The sequence below is a fragment of the Poromitra crassiceps genome, assembly GCF_964638095.1.
Source record: "Poromitra crassiceps genome assembly, chromosome: 17".
NCBI lineage: Eukaryota > Metazoa > Chordata > Actinopteri > Beryciformes > Melamphaidae > Poromitra > Poromitra crassiceps.
The window spans coordinates 33,937,816-33,954,262 of NC_139635.1; the positions used below are offsets into that span (position 1 = coordinate 33,937,816).

General features: G+C 44.6%; 1 protein-coding gene across 1 annotated transcript; it reads right to left on the reverse strand.

Moving 5' to 3' along the window:
- Positions 1 to 29: 29 nt before the first annotated feature.
- LOC310792359 (leucine-rich repeat and coiled-coil domain-containing protein 1-like) lies at positions 30 to 15,710 on the reverse strand (the record flags this gene model as incomplete). The annotated part of the gene is made up of 19 exons (XM_083654081.1): positions 30 to 192; positions 690 to 825; positions 1,282 to 1,419; positions 2,621 to 2,829; positions 3,183 to 3,346; positions 4,938 to 5,112; positions 5,851 to 6,036; positions 6,664 to 6,865; positions 7,747 to 7,886; positions 8,709 to 8,913; positions 10,144 to 10,292; positions 10,484 to 10,625; positions 11,294 to 11,484; positions 12,360 to 12,575; positions 13,935 to 14,101; positions 14,668 to 14,835; positions 14,951 to 15,016; positions 15,180 to 15,385; positions 15,661 to 15,710. The coding sequence occupies 19 exons, from the start codon at positions 15,708 to 15,710 to the stop codon at positions 82 to 84; spliced, it is 3,021 nt and encodes a 1,006-aa protein (XP_083510207.1). The 3' UTR covers positions 30 to 81.
- Between the last annotated feature and the right edge of the window lie 737 nt (positions 15,711 to 16,447).

Sequence of the window (16,447 nt, forward strand, 5' to 3'; positions counted from 1 at the left end):
TTTCAAAGCTTATTAACAATTTAACTTTTCTCCATTAAAAATGGAACTATGGACCTTTCAGACAAGTAATTTGTGTTGTTATTAAAAGTCTTTCAGTACACTGGTGAGACGGTTCATTTTCTCTTCCATGATTCTCTTGTTGGTTTCAGTCTCTTCCAGGAGCTGACGCATCTCCTCTTCCACTTGAAATACCTGACGCGCACACGCACATACACACACACACGCACACACGCACACACACACACTTGATCATAATGGCTTGCACCGACCGTCAAGAGTGCAACAATTTTTCAAGGACATGTAGTTTAATTATTCCGAATGTAATATAGAGTGCCCAAGTCACGCCCTCTTCCAGGTTCGGCATGGGACCTAAGAGATTTCATTCCCCATTAATTTCCCCATAGACGTTAAGACAACTCCTTATAAAAAGACATTTACTTCAATGGTCAAACCAAGCTATTTAGCTATATTCAGAATCAGGAGAGGCCATCATTTCACTTGGACTAAAAAACAAACCAGTAAATACGCGTTGTTGTTTGTTTTTCCTGGGGCTTTTTTTTAAACATCTATGGAAAAATGAATGGGGAATGAAATACCTTAGGTACCATGCTGCTGAACCTGGAAGAGTGTGTGACCTAGGCGCTCTATAAATCCAACTGTATCATCAGTGAAGTGAAGCAGCATCGTACCTTCTGATTGGCTATCTCTATCTGCTTCTGCTTGTCATTGGCCATTCGCAGGAGCTCAGTTTGATGAGTTGCCTGGACGGACTCAAGTTGCCGCCGAAACGCATTGTCCACACTGTGCAACTTCTCTACTGTGGCTCTGGATGAGGCACAGCAACAGATACAACACAAGGCAACATGAGGTAAGGCTTTTGGGTAGATGCTGTACTGCCTGACAGCACTACGAGTTTATACATTTTATGGCTTGGATGGCCCCCGCGAGAACCCAACCACTAACTCTGGCAGTGTACGCATATCTACTACTTGATTTAAAATGACAGTACCCCATAGCACACCTCTTGTTTCAAAGGGAACACCACAGAATTTACGCATGAATATATATCACTTTTATGTTCTGAGACAGTCTAATCATTATTTGTGACAGGAACGAGTCTCTCGATTCTCAGTGGAGCAGTCCCAGACTGTAATAATGACCCTGCAAGAGTCTATAGGGTTTCTTGTTCAGGTTCATGAATTTTGATCAGACTGTCCTAGAATGAATTACAGATGAGGATTCTCGAGGTGAGTTTCACCCTCATTTGATACCGCGGCGTACCTGTGTGCCTCTGTTGCTTTTTCCCGTTCCTCCAGCAGCAAGCGTTCCTTCGAGTCAAAGTTCTCCTTCATGCGCTTCACCTGGCTCTCCAGCCGGGTCAGCAGGTCTGCCTTCTCCTGCCACTTCCTGTTGGAAGCGCTAAGAGGAAACGGAACACACAGCAGCGATGATGACAATTGGTCGGAATAAAGTGCAGGTTCGAGCAACAAGGAGAGAGTAAGAGGTTCGGCGAGAGAAGGATCATTACATCATTCATAACCTGAAGCGACAAACGGGACAATGAAAAGAAACATGCACAAGATGAGTTTTAGTTATAGTTTTATTATCTTGTCCTTTTATTATCTCGTCCAACACCTAGAGAGTGCCCATTCTCAAGAGCTATTTTCACCTGGCTGGAGAAGTAGTATGACATTGTTTACACTGCGCGGCAAAGCTGATGTTCAGATATTTTCAAATTGGAGCACCCAGGGCAGCATCCCAAAATCACTAGTGACATAGACTGGAGGAGACACACGCCTGCCACGACCAAATCATTGAAATAAATCAAACATCCAATGTGATCACAGCCTTAAAGCCGCCATGCAGTGAACTCCCATTACTGTTACTTTCTGGAAAACAGTATATCTGTAATGGTGACCTCATGCTGCACCAGTAAATGGAAATTTACAACCAATAAAGCCATCACAGTTGTTGTTGTTGTTTTTTACAATCTAGCCCCTCCCATCAAATAAAGCTGCCTTTTTCTCCCTGACTCAGATGTCATTGGTTTAGACTTGAATAATCCATCACTGCATTATGTCCCACCAAATCTGCATTATGTCCAGCCCCAACATCCTGTTTGGAAATACATCAAATCAAGGAAGTAAAGATACCATTTCATAGAGTCTTTAATAAGACTGAATGATTGAAGCTGGAAACACAACTTGATGTTTGGACTGTCGCACGGAATCCTGACGAGAAAACGTGTGGAGCTTTTATACTCTGTACGGGTTTCTGCTCGCAGAAGTGAGCGGGAGTCTTGAAAACTCCACTTTGTCCGCCCAGCCGCGTCCGCGTAGTTAGAAAATGTGTGGTGTGTGCACGGCCAGGTGAAAACCGTCCGCACGGGAGCCTTGCGGAGGGGCGTGTCTGCTGATTTGACGCCACTTTTCCGCACGGACACTCGCGGTCCTCGCCGATGCGGGAGGCATAATTCCAGTTTTAGAGTGACTGAGTGTGAGTGAGTGATACGCTGTGTGTCTGTTCAGGGTCTCAGCCCCCCGAACTCAGATATCAGAGGTGTCGTGTTGCTTTACTGTACTGTGTGTTTGTGTTTGTGTGAGAGAGATGGTAGCCTTGCCTGTAAACTCTTTTGACGTCCTCGAGCTCCAGCTCCCTGTCCTCCAGCTGCTGTTTGAGCTGGTCCTTGCGCAGGCTGAGCTGCTCCAGGCGCTCCCTGAGCTCAGCCAGTGGGGCTGTCTCCTCTTCGAGCTGCTGCTGGAAGCTCCTCTGGGCCTGGACCGCCTCCTCACGCTGCTTCCGCATCTGCTCGTCACGCTCCTGCAAGGCCTGGGAGCGAGGAGCAGCGGGGGGAAGAGGAGATGTGGGAGGTGGGAGATAGGTACAAAAGGGAAGAGACAGGAAGCTATGCATTATTCAATAGGCTCTATGCACGCAACCACTTCCGTATTTGACGTTAGGCCGCCTGCCACTTCCGGTCCTATAGCAACTAACTAGTCATTATGGTAGCTTAAAAAACAAAACAAACAAAAAACATTGATGCATAAGAGAAAAAGATGAATTAGTATAGAGACAGATGTGTGCAAAGGAACAGGGAGTATTAAAAAGTCAGTGACAGAAAAGAGTCGGGAAAACATCAGTCACCAACCCTTTCACTTCATTCATCAAAGTATCCTTCTAACCTCTTTGAGTTTGCGGATGGTGTCTGTCTGGTCATCAATGATTTTGGCTTTAATCCGGAGGGCATCGTTGTCCCTCTCGTTGTGCTTCTTCTGCGTCTCCAGCTCAGTGCCCAGCACCTCTATCCTGGCCTCCAGGCGACCACGGTCCTGAGCCAAAGACACTCCTACCAAAAAGATAGGAATGAAAACGTGCATTACATTATGTCTCTCAAGACACTACTCAACATCCATATGTGTCCCAAATAACCACTAGATGGCGATCTTTACTTAACTACCTAAGACACAAAACCTCAGCGCTTACCAAGGCACACAGCTGCTGCTCCTTCCATACTGTTGCAGAATCTCCACCGTGTTTGCTCTGCTTGTAGGATATCTGAATTACTTGGAGCAGGGGTGGGCAACTGGCGGCCCCCGACCTCACTCAGTGTGGCCCCTGGGTCTTTTTTTTGTTTTTTTGTTTTACAAGGCGTTTTTGGTTGTTAGGTTAGACCACCCAAATCTGTGTTTTTATTTTACTGGACATCCCAGAACATGGCGCTAATGGCGTTAGCATTGTCCATCCATACTGTACTGTTACACGTTAGCATCTGAGCTAATGCTATTGTAGCAAACTATATCCAGGATGCACATTGCACATGCAACATTACTAATCTGATTAATATGACATATTTGGGTGATGCACCCCATCAAATTGCTGTAGCGGGCTGTTTTAAAGCTAGAGCAAAGTTACTGGTGTCATCTGAATGGAAGAATTACTACATTTGAATATGAAAAAATATATAAATGTTGGTATAATAAACTTCGATTACCAGTCCTTTTCATCAAATTAGTAGCTATAATTGGGAGTGATGGTGTTACAGTAGGCTACTGGTGGAAGTGCACCGTCACAATCTGGCCCTATATAGCAAGGCCATTTTTTTGTGGCCCTCTCTATCATCAAAGTTGCCCATCCCTGACTTAGAGGTTACTCTCTTTGCCCATGGCCAATATGTAGCATCACCTGGCGGCCATTGACTCAAGGGAAGCTAACTATTTATTGTATCTCGACAAACAATTAATACTGGCTACCAATGTGTGTTACTATGCACCATAATGTTCATCCTTAGAGGCACGGTGGCGCAGTGGTAGCGCTATCGCCTCACAGCAAGAACCTCCTGGGTTCGATTCCAACCTGCTGTTGGCACTGGGGGTATGTATGTTCTCCCCATTTATTTGGTGCCAAGGTGGGCTATCTATTTTGCATTTGTGACATCACTGATGATGTCATAGGTCCACTGATGATGCCATAGGGTGCATTGTGACATCACTGATGATGTCATAAGTGATGTCATAAGAGCGTGTGAGCCCGCGCAGCAGTCGAACTGGGTACGCGAGCTACAGGGCGGGCGAGCCCGCACGAGGTATACGCCGTATACCTGCGTATATACCCTGCACTACACCACTACCACCACTCCTGACCTGCTCCATGGAGGAAGGACAAGCAAGGATGGATGGATGGAAAAAATGCAGAGATTGAATTTCACGGCACCATTCTAGCATGTGTGTGTGTGTGTGTGTGTGTGTGTGTGTGTGTGTGTGTGTGTGTGTGTGTGTGTGTGTGTGTGTGTGTGTGTGTGTGTGTGTGTGTGTGTGTGTGTGTGTGTGCATGTGTTGTGATGATTAAAGACAAGTGTCCGTTTCGGTTTCATTCATCCAAAGCAGCCACACACGGGGTTGGCTATGAACTGGACAAGTGTCCTTATGCCCGCTTCCCACCTTGCTGAGCAAGCTCCTGGCCCCAGATCCTCCTCTCTGCCCTGAGGCCGTCGATCACAGACTCCTGGGCTGTGAGCTGAGACAGAAGCCGAGCCTTGTCCTTCTTCAGTAACTCCAGCTGCAGGCTGAGACGCCGCTCCTGCTCCGCCTCTGCTTCTCGGGAATGCAGGCGGCCCTGGCAGACAGACAGTAAGACACGAATAAAGATCAACCGATGAACGCAGGCGGCCCTGGCAGACAGACAGTAAGACACGAATAAAGATCAACCGATGAACGCAGGCGGCCCTGGCAGACAGACAGTAAGACACGAATAAAGATCAACCGATGAACGCAGGCGGCCCTGGCAGACAGACAGTAAGACACGAATAAAGATCAACCGATGAATGCAGGCGGCCCTGGCAGACAGACAGTAAGACACGAATAAAGATCAACCGATGAACGCAGGCGGCCCTGGCAGACAGACAGTAAGACACGAATAAAGATCAACCGATGAACGCAGGCGGCCCTGGCAGACAGACAGTAAGACACGAATAAAGATCAACCGATGAACGCAGGCGGCCCTGGCAGACAGGCAGTAAGACACGAATAAAGATCAACCGATGAACGCAGGCGGCCCTGGCAGACAGACAGTAAGACACGAATAAAGATCAACCGATGTCAAGGCTGACAGATGGAACGGCAGCCGGACCATTCAGTATTCATGAAGTCTCAAAGGCTGCCCTTTCAGTCTCGCAGACGCTCCCACTGACCAGTATTGAAAAGGCACTGACTGATGTCCAAAACTAATAACCTCTATTCTAGCTGCACCACTTCATAAAGCCAGTCCGATCAAATAACTTGCTATAAATTCAACATGGAGGGCCCGCGGAAAGATTACGACAGATCTCTCCGCCCTGTTACTTTGTTGCCGTACCTTCAGATCAGCGACAGCGTCTCTCTTGGCTTTGATGAGATCAGTGATGCGGCTCTTCTGTTCTTTGACCATGGCTGTGAGCTCCTGCACCAGAGAGCCCGATTTCTTCTCCCTCTGCTGGGACTGCACGAGGGCCGCCTTGAGCTCCGGCAGCTCTGCACTCAGTCGATCACACACTTTCTTCACCTATAGAATCCGGGGGGGGGGGGGGGGGGGGGGAAGGGGTTAATGTCAGAGGGAAATGTAGGAAAATTAGTGAAGGACTTTGGGCCCAAGTGTTACAACCTGACTTGACAATTTCATCGATCAACGTCAAGTTTGAGGTCTGACGGAGTAGGCTGTCAGATGGACAACCTATACGTCATGGATTTACGGAAAGCAATCTTTCAAAGGTTCCCATCGATGTGAATTCGACTAGCAATCTCCTTCAGACTTTGCCAAAGGGTAAAAAGTTACAGAATTAAAGTAGCAAATTGCCCAGGCATTAGCAATCGAGATTACACTTCCTGCAGCAGGCGAATGAAATCTGTAACCATAATGAGCAAGTACAGATTGATTCAAATCCAGTCCTTATATGTAGCTCGCTTCCTGTGGCAATGACAGACTACTTATCCAGAGTTACATTATCCTAGTTCAATCTCAGCTGTCACGATCAGGCAGATAAGGAAAAAAACGACGCCCACCTAGATTGGGGTCAATTCCAGTTCAAACCTTTCACTGTTTATTGGACACAATAATCATTTCTCAGCTGGAACGCAGAGAGAATATAGAGTAAATGTTGAGAGGACACTGCCTCAGTATCTACACGCTCACCTCAGAGAAGCGAGAAGCCTCGATGGTTAGCGCCATGCGGAACTCGTCCTCCAGGGCGGCATACTGTTTCCTGCCCTCTGCCAGTCTCTCCTCAAGCTCCGTCTCCCTCTGGGCGTGTCTCTGTCCCACCGACGCAACCTCTTTTGCCACCGCCTGGTGGAAATCCACCCCACCGGGCGTCAACCGCACCTCCAGCTCTTTTCTGTGAGACAACGGATCGCTAGTAAGGATGGGATGGGAGATTCACCTGCTTAACCCTGAACACAGCCAGGATCATTTTGTTTTGTCATCATTTCAAAGTAGCATAACAGGCCAATTAACAATTGTATTATATAAGTCTTGTTGAAAATAGAATAAAAATAGAGTCTGAAGTCTGTCTTCCAATGAGTTTAATTCCAAAATGTGAAAAATGTGACACCGACATAATCAACATAAGATTAATATTCACTATTGAATATTAAATGTAGTTGAAGCTATCGGAGTTCTTAATTTACAAGTAGTAAAATTTTAGAGGATGAGATGTTTTTTTTAATACTGAGCAATGAATGTAGTGTTCTTCCACTGCTTCATAATAAAACTAGTGATGAAACGATTAGTTGATTAATCAATCAATAGAAAATTAATTATCAAGATTATAATTGATGCCTGACATCCCTTCAGGACCTGCATACCGCCAGGATGCTGAAGAATTTTGACATTGTTTAGTGACTGTTTTCTATATAGCGTTGTCTTCAATTATTGATCTGATCGCATTGCTGCATACTTGCAATAAGACAAATTCCTCATTGGTAATCTGATTATTTACTGTGGTTATTAAAATGAATCCTGAATGCATTTTCTACTGATTTAGTCATTTATCAAATGAAAATACCACACATTTGCTGATTACAGCTTCAGAAATTCGAATATTTGCTTGTCCCCCCCGCCCCCGCCCCCATTTCATATCACAAGATGAAGGCCCTGGTAATGTGTGAGGGGCATTTGTCATTTTTTTTTACATTAATATAGACTCAATTATCAATTAATTGAAAACATAATAGATAGGTTAATTGATAATGCAGCCCTAAATGAAACCCAAGTCACCTGTGCTCTTGTTCCCTGGATACCAGCAGCTCATGCACGTGCTGCAGCTTGTCTTTGTGCTGGCGAACTGAGGCTCTCTGGATGTCCAGCTCTCTCTTCAGAGCTGCTGCCCTGTTCTCCAGCTCCTGGTACCGCTTCATCTGAACAAAGACAGCACATGCTGTGTCCAAGGCTGCCACAATTGAGCCCAATTATGCTTCATCATGCTGATGGTGGAGCCTGAATGACCCTCCCTGCTGAATTCTTGATATTCCTTTTACAGCACTGGCCTAGAGCTTTTATTTTAAATCCCATGCAAGGGAGATAAGATGTTCAGTGGTAAATATTAAGTTGGAACAGAAACCCCATGATAGATCTACATCTATACAAGTCTAAATAAACGACCTATGTAGGCAGAGATGCTTGTATAACTAGAGCTGAAATATATTGGCAAAAAGAAAATCTGATTGCCATTATTTTTACAGAATATTCAATGCAATTGTGATTTAAGGTTTTTCTTGTCATCGATTTTTTATTTTATTTTTTACTTTAAAATTGTTGGGGCGTCCTGGTGGCTCACCTGGTAGAGCGCGTACCACTGAGGCTTACATGTGGTCGTGGCTGTCCCGGGTTCCAATCCAACCCACTCTCTCTTTCCACCCTTCCCGTCTGCCTAGTGTCCTATCCAATAAATCCACCCCCCCATATAGATAGATAGATAGATAGATAGAGATCTTGTCAGTGTTCAGGATTTACTGAGTTTGGTGAAAGGTTTTAGGTAACCATTATTCTACTTGATTCATGGACCAAAGATTACCAGCAGCTCTAAACCTTGTTTAGAAATGCATTTTGGACATCCCTCTCTCAAATTAATTATGGCCAGTTCTATTTGGAAAATGTAGAAGTTCATATTGCTATTTAGATTTTTTTATTTCTTTTAATTAATAGTTCAGCTCTAATGGTTAGTGCTACTAACGAGCTACCTCCTCGGCCTGCTGGCGAGCCCTGAGTGCCTCTCCATGGGAGATGGCATCCTCCAGGCTGCGCAGGGCAGTCTTGTGTTGGCCCTCACTGCTGCAAGCTTTCTCCAGCTGCTGGGTCAGGGATTGGCACCTGCCCTCCAGCTCCTCAACACGGCTCTGCATGTCAGACCGTCCGGATCGCTCCTTCAGCAACAACTCTTTCAGTCTAGGAAGGAGGGAAAGAAGGGTAGGAGAGTGGAGGAACAGCAGGGGGAGGAAATTTGTATTGATATGGAAAAGGTGTATTTTATGTGGAGGCAACTAGTGGCAATTTGTCCTCTGTGTATTTTTGCTTTATTTCTAAATGTTGAAAGGATGATGACCTGTGAAATTGGAAAAATCTGACACTAAAGCATAATGGAAATCTAATCTCAAGGAAGAGAGAATGTAAACATGGTGGAAAATGGAGATAGCAAAACAATTATTATGCAAAAGGGCAGAGTGCAGTGAAGAGTGAAAGCCAGGAGAGCGCAGAATGGAGGCATGCTGGGAAAATTGAGGGCGCCTACAACTGCACATGCAAAAACAAGAGCGCATGTCTACCACCTCATATAGTTCTCTCTTTCAATTTCCCATGAGTCATTTCTCTCTAATCTGTCCCCTGATGTGAGAGGTAGTCAACAGTAGCCACCCCGTTAAGAGTCATTAAAAAGCTGCAGCCAAAGTGACAGCTAAGATTGATTCACGTGACACTGCTGACATATGCTGCTGTCACCATGCCTCTAATTACCATCATAATGCTGATTTATCTGAGCAGCGGGCGGTGCGAGCAAGGACAGTGCAGGAGATACTGCAGCTACACCTGGCTCTCCGGCTCGATCTGTGCAGCCGAATGGTCTCTCCAAGCACTTTCAAGTACTTGATTTTTACTTTGTAAATTCAAGCACGTTCCAGACCCGTGGCAAACCTGGGTCTTACATGTGTAGGGAGAGAGATGGGGATATTTAATTACGGATAAGTGTACCCTCTGCAAATTAAATATAAGGTATATAAGCAGGCTGGGTGAGCAGGTTAATTATCTTCTTTATGCTAAGTAGCTCTATAATCACAGGAAAGTGCAGGCGTACTTGAGAGTTTCTGGGTAATGGAGGCAATATGTATGCCTGATTTTAAGAGGCTTTGTGACAATGATGATGAGGAAGTTTAATGGTGAGATGGGTATTCATTGTTCAAGTATGACACAGGCAGCAGGCCTAACTCTCATGAGAGGCAACGCGAAAGGATGAAGAGGATAGAAATGGATGAGAACCCATTATGCGGACGAGAACTAAAATCCACAGAGACGAGTTCAATGATTTGAGTCTTTTTTCCTCTTGCTATCGGCTTCAGCGCTATTGTATTACACCTGGTGTGTATGCCTCTGTGTGCATGTGTGTCCATCTGTCTGGCCTGTCACCTGTCTGTGGTGTGAAGGGCCATGCTCTGAAGGTCCTTTTCCTCGCTGGCCTTGGTTTGCAGACACTTCAGCTGCTCCGTGAGCTTCCTCACAGCCTGCTCCGCCTTCCAACGCCTCTCCCTCTCCTGGTCACGCTCCTCCACTATTGTCTGGAACATACCCACCACGACCCACGCCCCAAATTTGGTAAAGACACAAACAATGCTTGTACAGAGATATGGCAACACGGACCGGTTACAGATTGCCGAGGTCGTCCACTCCACTCGTGTGCAGTCACGTAGTTAATTCAATAAACATGGCTGCAGTAAGTCAGTCTGCAGCTGACCTATCCAGCCCATACCCGGTAGGTTTCCTCCTCCTCAGAGGCCCTGCCGGCTCTGATAGGACCCCTCCTCGCTGGGTCTACACGCCCCGGGCTCTCCGCCTTCCTCCTGGGCCCCGCAGCACACTTTGAACTCTTCTGTTTAGGATTCTCCTGATCGCTGCACATAAAACAAATCGCAGGTATTGAACCAGCTGTAAAATGGATCATAAACAGCCCCTCCAGCTAATGTCTGGCTCGAGAAAGGTCAAAGCCGATGACTTCCTCACTTTTATAGGTGCGCAGAGTTTGAGCAACTTTGAATTGAATTTGGAGCTAATGTCTTCACATCACCTTGCTTTTGATGAGGACAGCTGGGAGCTTCCTAAAGTGAAATGACTGAATCCTAAGCACATGTCATACGACGGTGATGAAGTAAGATGAGGGGGTCGACCAGAGCGGCACAGTCGTTAATCATGGGAGCGGGATGACAGCTGTAATTTCTAACAGAGGAGGAGAGTTTACGACATCGTACAGAGAAGACAATTTATCACCCACTTCCTTCTATAAGGTAAAAGGATTTGCACCATCGTCAAGATACCTGGTTAGATTGATGCATGATATACATGGAGTCCACTGCGGCATATTGTGCTGGATTATTAAGAACACAGTTTGCCAATTACTATTGTAAATATTGCTGCGTCAGCAAACTTGGGTAAGTGTATGAATCTGCTTAACATTATTTAAATTAAATGTGTTTGTTCATCAAATTATTCTAGCATGGCCAGACAGTAGTTAATCTGACAGCTGAGTCTCTGTCAGGTGGAGTTATGCTGGCGCAGGATTCACCTGCCCTTGGTCTCCTTGGTGGTTCTCCTCAATGTTGCGGTGCTGCTACGATGTTTTGGGATCCTGCTGCGCCTCCTGTTCTCCTTCCCACTGTCACACTCGCTCTCTGAGGTGCGGTCCGTGTCCCTCTTGGCCTTCCGTACCGTCACAACGGGGGGCGCGGAGCTACTGGAGACGTCCCCTGCAGGGACCTGGGGAAATATTGCAGAAATATTGATTTGTATTCAACTATTCGCTAGTCTACTGGTTTGGCTGAGCAAAAACTGAACAACAGCATGAGTAAGACCAGGGGACGATCAAATGTCACAGCAGCAAGGAAAAATGACACACTTAGCAAAGACTTGTAAATGTAATTAGAATGATAAGGACTTAACATGAAAGGTTCACTGATCACATCTGCAGAATCAGGATCGGGATCCAGCTCCCAAGTACGCATACTCAGATGGGCAAATTACACAGTCCGAATATCTTTACTTAAATGAGCCATGACTTGCCGGGGGGGGGGGGGGGGGTTGGGTGGGAGTCTGGCTGGAGGAAAAACATCTCCTGAAATGTTAAAATGCTGACACATTGCTATTTGTGAAGTTTATATGCATAGTACCTATTGTATAACCGAGGAGTTTTGGCTATGCAGGCTGGATATCAGTCCGTTTCATCAGGCATAACATACCACACTTTTCTTTATCTGTTAACCTACGGTGAAAAAGCTGCTTTTGAGAGTCAATCAATAAGCCTTGTTCAATCGATGCGGGGGGGGGGTTGGCTTCAATCTAGTCTCTTCTACAGCCTATCCTCCATTTCATTATTATAATTTATTTCTTTATTTGATTTAAGATCGTTATACAATGGCCAGTGCATTCACTTGCTCCTGCAATTATTCTACAAGGTCAATACTAGACAGCATGAATACTCTGTAAACCAAGCAGTATTTGACGGTTACACAGTATTTATAGTATTCAGATCGCTTCTGATAAATTGGTATCGCCACCTCTACCTCACACAATGCTTATTTTTGGGATGTATAGGGTGGATTTAAATGTAAAAACACACACAGACACACACACACCTGCTGGAACAGCTGCGACACCTGGTGCTCCAGTTTCCTGATGCGTTGTTCATTAGCAGGGTGCGACGGATCAGCAGCGGGGACCCGACCCAGCTGGAAGCCCTGGCGCTCTGGACGTGTGACTGGATCTGTGATTTCTTCAGAGCCGATCCGCTGACGAAACTGGGTCAGCATCTCGTCTATGCGGGGTGTGGTGAGAGGACCGTCGCGTCCAGCCTGCAACGGAAACTAAATCTGCTTTTTGCATTTGGCTATAGAACACATTTCAGGGTTCCCAATGTGGCCGTGATGAAGAAGTGCATTACTTTTCCATGATTTTCCATAAGTGAAGTCAGTGTGATTCCTTCCTGGCTTGTTAAAGGAACACTCCGCCCATTTTCAACCAGCTTTGTATCATTAGAACATCAGTAGTATATCAGTAAACTGTAAACGGTTTTGAAGTCTGTCATTTAATTTGACAGTTATTGAGTGTTTAAGTGTGGACCAGTGACATCACTGGTCCACCCTAACTCAAATTAATAACTCATTAACTCAAATCAACTCTCAATAACTGTCAAACTATTCATCATTCATCTAGTTTGACAGTTATTGAGAGTTGATTTGAGTTAATGAGTTATTAATTTGAGTTAGTGTGGACCAGTGATGTCACTGGTCCACACTTTTAACACTCAATAACTGTCAAATTAAATGACAGACTTCAAAACAGTTTACAGTTTTCTGATGTACTACTGATGTTCTAATGATACAAAGCTGGTTGAAAATGGACAGAGTGTTCCTTTAATATTGTTTTTCAGCTCAGAAAAGTGAGTAAAGTTCAGGGGTAAACAGTCTGGTTTCTGCCAGACTGGAGAGAACAGCTGAAAACTGCCTTCTAATGCAATGAATGTGTGAGACAAGTTATAAAATAGACTAGTATAATAATCCTGTGAAGTGACCATTTGTGACATTCCCGGACTTCCCCGGAAGATTTATCAAATTTCCTGACTTTCCCTGTCTGAAATACACAATCGCAAAATTACAAGATATCCCAGAAGTTCCATGATTGGTGGAACTCCAGTTATTTACAACAGACTCAGGCTGCACCCACAGCACTATTCTGAATTATGAATAATTCAAAACTGGCATCTCTGCCAAGTAGAACCACAGTCTTGCCAGTGAACAACTCTGCTGAGGATTTGGGGGATACATTGTCCTCCCACAGCACAATGCTTCTCCATCAAGCCCCCATCATGATTTTGCAATTTGCCACAACTAATACTTTGGGTTTTAGGGAGAAAAAAAAACATGTTTGTGATATTAGATTTTTTGCCATTCTGAATTTCAGATTTCACATCACAATCACAATTTGAATACCAAATGCTGGAAGCTGGAAAACCAGCTATAAATACTGTGTTAGCAGTTAAAGAAATATTGCTCTATGTGTACAAAAATGTACACTGTCATTACAAACTATCATAATATTATGCATTAGGGATATTTTTCATTAAGGACTAACAGTATTATTGTGTCATTATACATTTCAATAGATTATACACTGGAATAAAGCTATAACAAAAACCTGGCACTAAGATTTACCACTTCATTGGCACTTGTGTCCGAGGAGAGCAGGAAGTCCACATAGTCCTCCAGACCCGGGATGTCACCAAGACTGTCCTCCCCCAGAGCTGCTGGATTTCCCAGCCGGTCCAAGCCATCCAGAACAGAGATCTGTGGCAACGACTGCATAACAAGCTCCGAGTAGCCTGGAGCAACACACACAGACACATGAGTAAAAACTGGCCTTGAACTGTGTGGCTGGCTACCCCTCTTGGATTTCAAAACATGCGACTGATTTTAATCATCAATGTGTGTATGCTTTTCCTTCCTGCAAAGTGATCAATGGCGGAATGGGAAGATGGATTGAAGGTGTGCAGTTTTTTTAATATTATTATTCATTATTTACATAACTGCTGCCAGTTGTGTGCTTTCCAATGCCATGAAAATAGATATAGATACATAGATAGACTAAAGTTCTATCAATGGCTCTCCATTTGACTATCACTGATCCTCATTATGTGCTTTCATTATGGACAATAATGGGGAGTTATGGACTGGATATTATGCAAAATCCAATAATTAGCTTGCGGTGGACTGGTAAATGAAGCATCAAAATCAACAAAGAGGGAAGAAGATGAAATCTGCTGAGATAAAGCAGCTCACAGTGGTTACAGGCACAGCTACTGATTAAGACTTTTCCATTGTCTGCGATACATTTTGTGAAAATCCAACAACTAGTCACAATTCCACAACAAGGTTTTCAATGGCCAACCTGGAAAACTACAGACAGGGTTGCCGATGCCATCCTGGCTCAGGGTGACCTCTCTCAAACTTTGCACTCCCAGCATGCACTGCAGCAGGTGGTTGATGTTGTCCAGGTGGTTACTATGGAGACTAAGCAGCTTCAGCTTGTATTCCGTGCCATGGAGGTAGAGCAAGCCTATTGTGGACATAATACGAGTCAATATCATGAATGGGGTGATTGCTTGCAAGCCCTTTTATTTGAGTTCAACAATAATAACAAAAAAACGTTGTTCGGTCAGTACTCGACTCACCGGTAAGGCTGTTTATCTGATTGTAGGACAGGTTTAATCTTGTTAGATTCACAAGGCCGTTCAGTCCTGGGGGTATAGCAAGAAGCAACAACAAAAACTCAGTGAATCTACAGCTCACAATGCAGTGAGTGACCAGCAATACAAGACCCGGTAATGAAGACTTATGACTCGGAGAACACCTACAATGCTAAAAGATATTGCCCGAGTAAGCGGCGCCTAAACGGCTCACCTTCAACCTTGGTTATGGAGTTGCAGGATAAATTCAAGGTCCTCAGAGATGCCAGGGAACTAAGTGCCTCAATCTGAGAGATGCAGTTGGAGGAAAGGTCTAAGTGCCGTAGGTGCCAGGCTGAGGTCAGGCCCTCAATCCTTGGGATGCGATTGCAGTGCAGATTTAGGGATGTTACAGTGGGACGCAATGGGACTTCCAGCAAACTAGACACAAGGCAACAAGGTGGGGCATGGTAAACAACAGGTTCACATAGGGAAAGATTAGTTTGATTCCAAAGTGCTTGCACAAAAAGTAGCCACTTTTTGTGTGTATATAACGGCCTAACATGACCCAAAATAACACATTTCACATTCTTTTTTAATCAAAATTAGAGGAAACAAATATTTAGCTAGCATTAATGAGTGGAGTAGCTAGCTAGCATATACATAACAAGCCTTTAGTTAACTGTCAAATAAAGTAAGACCAGAGGGTGCATTACCTTATTATATTCTTGTCAATAAGACTCAGCTCTCTCTCAGTCTCAGCCATAACGACGATCAACAACAGTTAGCAAACTGGCTGGATTGTGTCGCCTTGTGTCATCTTCCCTGCGTAAACGGGCATAAAACGCCATAAGCTAACGTTAACGCTAGCTGTCTTATTAGGCTAGAATGATAAACGCTAGGTTTACAGTTAGCTAAAGTGCTGTATAACGTGTACGCAGAGCTAAAGTTAGCGACAGAGCTTATAGAAAATCCAACCAGTCAAAATCCTTCCGAATGAATCATCAAAAGCCCAAATCACCATGGCCGTCTCAGAATACAGTTACAGTCACAACAGCGTCCGGGATAGTATTTCTAATATCAAAAGCTACATGGCGTGGGCTCGTTATCAAGTTTGTTGATGTTGTTTAAGCTGTCGTTATTGAATTGAACTCGCCGCTTCTGGCATCACACTTCCTGTTTACATGACGTCAATAACTGCGACTTCCCGTCCCCCTTTACTCGCTCCACCCACTGAGGTCAACCAGGCTCCTAATGTTAGACTTTTTTTTTTACTTGATTATTTTTACATTATTTGTATAAAAATGACAAATTAGAGCTACACAATATATGATATCTTAATCTAGTATTAATGCTGTGAAATAGAGTATGGGTAAAGATGTAACTGCCTTGGGGTCAGGTGGAAAGTAACAGATTAACTTTTACTGAAGTGTAAGTAGTAGTAGGCTACCCAGGCAGGCCTAATTCAACTATGGACTTTCCATTTTGTGCATTTCCTGATAC